This window comes from Cyprinodon variegatus, unplaced genomic scaffold (assembly GCF_000732505.1).
Source record: "Cyprinodon variegatus isolate N-32 unplaced genomic scaffold, C_variegatus-1.0 Scaffold94, whole genome shotgun sequence".
Lineage (NCBI taxonomy): Eukaryota > Metazoa > Chordata > Actinopteri > Cyprinodontiformes > Cyprinodontidae > Cyprinodon > Cyprinodon variegatus.
Genome location: NW_015150547.1, coordinates 1,293,484 through 1,297,811, shown reverse-complemented (window position 1 = coordinate 1,297,811; position 4,328 = coordinate 1,293,484). Strand labels below are relative to the sequence as shown.

Sequence of the window (4,328 nt, the reverse complement as noted above, 5' to 3'; positions counted from 1 at the left end):
CCTTAAAATGAAGCCAAACTTTCTGTTGCTTTACCCGATGGGACGCCAGTTTTTTTGTGTTGTTTTTCTAGACTTACGCCTGGTCACGTCGTACTTGCTTACTGAATGCTGTGTGTGTAACTTACAGGGAAAAAAAACGTGACATAAGTCGTGCTGTCTGGAATTGTTAAGAGAATCGTTAAGCGAGCTGCCAAACAGTGCCATGGAATTGGAACACACGGAACCGGTTCTGAACAGGAACCGGTTTTCGATTCCCATCCCTATTGCTAATCTAAACCTGCGCTCTGGTTTCTCTTCTATGGTAAAGGTTTATTGTTCTCACAGTTCAGATCATATTTGAAAATATTTGGTCTATGTAGGTTCCCACGTACTTGAAGAGTATCAAGTTGCACTCTGCCTTTACAGGCACTCACAAAGCTAAATCATTGCAAAGGTTTATGCCAACGCCGCTCAGTAGGAAAGGGCTTCTCACCAGGAATGAGTGTTCAGTGAGCTGAAAGGCTCCCCAGGCGAGAGGTTAGAGCAACAATGATCTAAGCAGCCAGTCACAAGGAGCCGCAGCGTCTCAGCCACACTGACAGGTGTAGAGCAGGCGCTCTTGTGAAGAAGAAATTATGCAAGGTGTTCAAACAGAATTTGTTTCTTAGTTTTGATAACGCTAGCTAACGGAAAGGTCTGATGATGCCACAGCAGTGTGGGGAATGAAGGCATTTGTCATGAGAAATGTAGGAATGGGTATGCTCAACTTAAAGGTTAAAACGGCTCATGGTAGCGACATTCTGCAGAAGTATTTATTTTTCCACTCAAGCTTTTCCACTTCATGTGAAAACCTATTTCTTTCTCTATAAAACACATGAGTTTTAACTCTTCATAGAGTTGTGAGGAAAGCATCACTGGAGAATCAATACTTCTACTCTGTTGGTATTTCTTTTTAACAACCTGTTTTATCATGGCGTTTCTATTAATTTCAATGTTACATTTATCGAAAAACTGTTTTTATATCCCAGCTATTGGCAACACATTTAAACTTGATGTCAAACCATAACCCCCCCTAACAAAATAGTAGTGGTACCAAGATAAAGGGCCAAGTGTGAGGATGTGTGGAGGGGGTTAAGCAGGGAAGTGTTCAGGATGAGGGAATTTGAATAAATGATCTAAGTACCTGAAATAAAATGCAATGCTAATAGGCTAATAAAATGCTCAGGTAAAAAAAACTATCACGAATGCTCCCGCTGCTCATGATTCCCACTCCTGTCTTGTTGAAGTGAGATAGTTTTATACTGCGTCCCACCTGTAGAGGTCAGAATACCATCGAGAAACAGTGTTATTGTGGTTGTAACCATAGCTACAGTGGTCTCATACATATCAGAGAATAAGTATTCACAAGCTTAAAACTGGAACACTATGGAAATGACATCAGTCTGACTTCCCAGGTGAATTTAATGCACCTTTATACAGGTAACAAAGGGCTGCAATAAAAAACAAAACAAACAAAACTAAATGAAAAACAATCCACTGGACTTGGTTTCCAAGTTTGAAGACGTTTCGCTTCCCATTCTGGAAGCTTTTTCAATTCAAAAATTTAAAATGCTTTAAAGCATTTTTGAATTGAAAAAGCTTCCTGGATGGGAAGCGAAACGTCTTCAAACTTGTAAACCAAGTCAAGAGGATTGTTTTTAATTTTTAATTTTGTTTTTTTGGAATGACTATGACCTGGATGACTGGGAATCTTCACCAACACCAGGCTGCAATGTTGACATGTACCAAGGTGTATTATTTAAGCCAGTTAAATCCAATAAAGGTTGAAGATTTAGTTTAGTAAACATTTCACCTATATTTGCAAATCCTTATCAATATGACTGAATATAGTACACTCAAGCATGTTTCTCTATCCTTGTGGGGACTTTCAATTGACTTCCGTTCACTTCTAAGCCATTTCTACATCCGAACTTTGACTCTTACCCTAAACCTAAGCTTGCGGGTTCATCCCAAAGCCTAAGGCTAAACTTAATTCACACCTTTGTCCTAAACCTAAGCCTAAAACAGTATCTGTGCCTATGGGGACCAGGCACATTCGCACACCTTGTTTTCAGGACTTATCGGGACATTTCACTGATATGCATTCACCTTATGTGCCCTGACCGAGACCCTAACCCGAACTGAATTAGCATCTTTATTGTTTAAATTGTGACCTGTGTAACATCTGTTATCATTGTGCTGTTTTTAATCATATAAATGGAGGAAGAACAATATCAGCTTTAGGATCGGACCTAAAAAGATCAGCAGCACAGGCTCCTCCTAGTGCATCTTTAAAGCATGCTACCACAATATGCAGGAGTTCTGCTCTGCAACCAGATTCTTTTTTCAGTTTTTACACTAGCTTAATTTTTGTATCCCTCGCTTAGGTAAGGCAAGACTTTTTTGATCTCCTGAATGACCAGCACATAGAGGGCAACCTACGATGGAGCAAAGTGAAAGAACGGCTAGAGACGGATCCACGATACAAGGCTGTGGACAGCTCCGCACTCCGAGAGGAACTTTTTAAACAGTTCATGGAGAAACAAGCCAAGGTGAGGGCAGGTCTTTGAAGAGAAGAAACTGGATTATTAATGGGTGTCTATCTTTTATGAAAATGGCAACAAAGATAACCTTAAGTTCACTAAAATAAACTGGGAAGACAGATAAACATCATGATGCATCTTTTCCTGTTTGCTTCTTGTTTTGTGGTTCTATTTATGTATCCTAAGAATTTTAGGTTAAGTCTAACAATGCAAAAGATCTTTTATCCAAGCGTTTCTTTGCAAGTTACATTAGCTTGAAGGTAATAAAGTTGTGCGTTTATTCCCCAACAGAATGTGGACATTGAGAAGGAGCGAGAGCTGGAGCGGCAGGCTCGTATCGAGGCCAGTCTCAGAGAGAGGGAGCGGGAGGTGCAGAAAGCGCGATCAGAACAGACCAAAGAGATCGACAGAGAAAGGGAGCAGCACAAAAGGGAGGAGGCCATCCAGAATTTCAAAGCCCTCATGTCTGATATGGTGAGATTCTTCTCTTTTGCTTTTGTTTCCATGATGATCTTAATTTTTCAAGATTTGTATTCATGCATGCCTCTCTTTGCGACTATCTTGGCTTTATGAACTTTCTGCTCCCTACTCAGGTTCGTTCTTCAGATGCAGCGTGGTCGGACACCCGCCGCAACCTGCGGAAAGACCATCGCTGGGAGTCCGCCTCTCTGCTGGAACGGGAGGAGAAGGAGAAGCTGTTTAATGAGCACGTAGAAGCTCTGGCCAAGAAGAAGAAGGAGCAGTTCAGGCAGCTGCTTGATGAAACAAGCATGGTAAGAAAACTGTAAAAATGTGAGGGGAGCATCAAAGGTCACCAAGCTGAATGAAATATTATTACATACAGTATGAAAGGAAGTATTTAAGAACTGTGTTTGCTGCAGATCACACTCACAACTTCATGGAAGGAAGTGAAGAAGGTCATCAAGGACGATCCGCGCTGTATTAAATTCTCTTCCAGTGACAGAGTAAGGCACCTTAAAACCTGCTGTAACTTCACATATCTATGTGACCTGAAGATCCATCCTAAGATATTTATCTCACTTTGCAGAAGAGACAGAGAGAGTTTGAGGACTACATCAAAGACAAATACATCACAGCGAAGGCTGACTTCAGAACTCTGCTAAAGGAGACCAAGTTCATCACTTACAGGTCTGTTTACTCTCCAGGAACTGTATACTCCAAACAGAAGAGAACCAACAAACATTTAACGGGCTTTAGACGTTCTGTTTGTAAGCATGCAGTAATTTAAACCAAGGTAGTAAATAGGTCCCAGAGGGTTCAGAGTGATGGGTCCAGTAACACTGATGCGTCAGTGCATGCATGGAGCCCATAGAGCAAAACAATGTATCGGTGCACATGTCCTTGAAAAGTCTTAAAAGGCATTGAATTCTTCAAAATAACACTAAGGCCTTAATTGGTATTAAAATGTCTTAAATCAGTCTTTCGTAGGTCTTAATTTTAAAAACATAAATAAGATTATTTTTATTACAATTTATTTTTGTAATCTTAATAATTATTTTTTTTAATAAAAAAATAACGGCTCGCCATTATTGGTTCCGTCCCGATAGCGGAACCAATAAAAGCGTTGTTGCGGCCGGGACATTTGGGAGATGCACCATTAACTTTTGTCTGGAAAATATGAGCAAGTGTAAATGTAACGAAAATTGGCTCCAGCCAAGAGTTTTCTCCATGGCTAAAACCAGAGATGGGAAGTAACGAAGTACAAATACTTTGTTACTGTACTCAAGTAGATTTTTCTGATATTTT

At 40.3% G+C, this 4,328-nt stretch overlaps 1 protein-coding gene across 2 annotated transcripts in view; it reads left to right on the top strand.

Annotated features, from left to right (window-relative positions):
- tcerg1 (transcription elongation regulator 1) overlaps positions 1 to 4,328 on the top strand; it is a 21,184-nt gene that overhangs the window by 14,919 nt on the left and 1,937 nt on the right. For both annotated transcript variants that reach the window (XM_015373950.1, XM_015373949.1), the window contains 5 exons: positions 2,406 to 2,570; positions 2,853 to 3,035; positions 3,155 to 3,334; positions 3,443 to 3,526; positions 3,610 to 3,710. In XM_015373950.1, the coding sequence (XP_015229436.1) occupies positions 2,406 to 2,570; positions 2,853 to 3,035; positions 3,155 to 3,334; positions 3,443 to 3,526; positions 3,610 to 3,710 (713 nt within the window). The remainder of the gene's footprint in view (positions 1 to 2,405; positions 2,571 to 2,852; positions 3,036 to 3,154; positions 3,335 to 3,442; positions 3,527 to 3,609; positions 3,711 to 4,328) is intronic.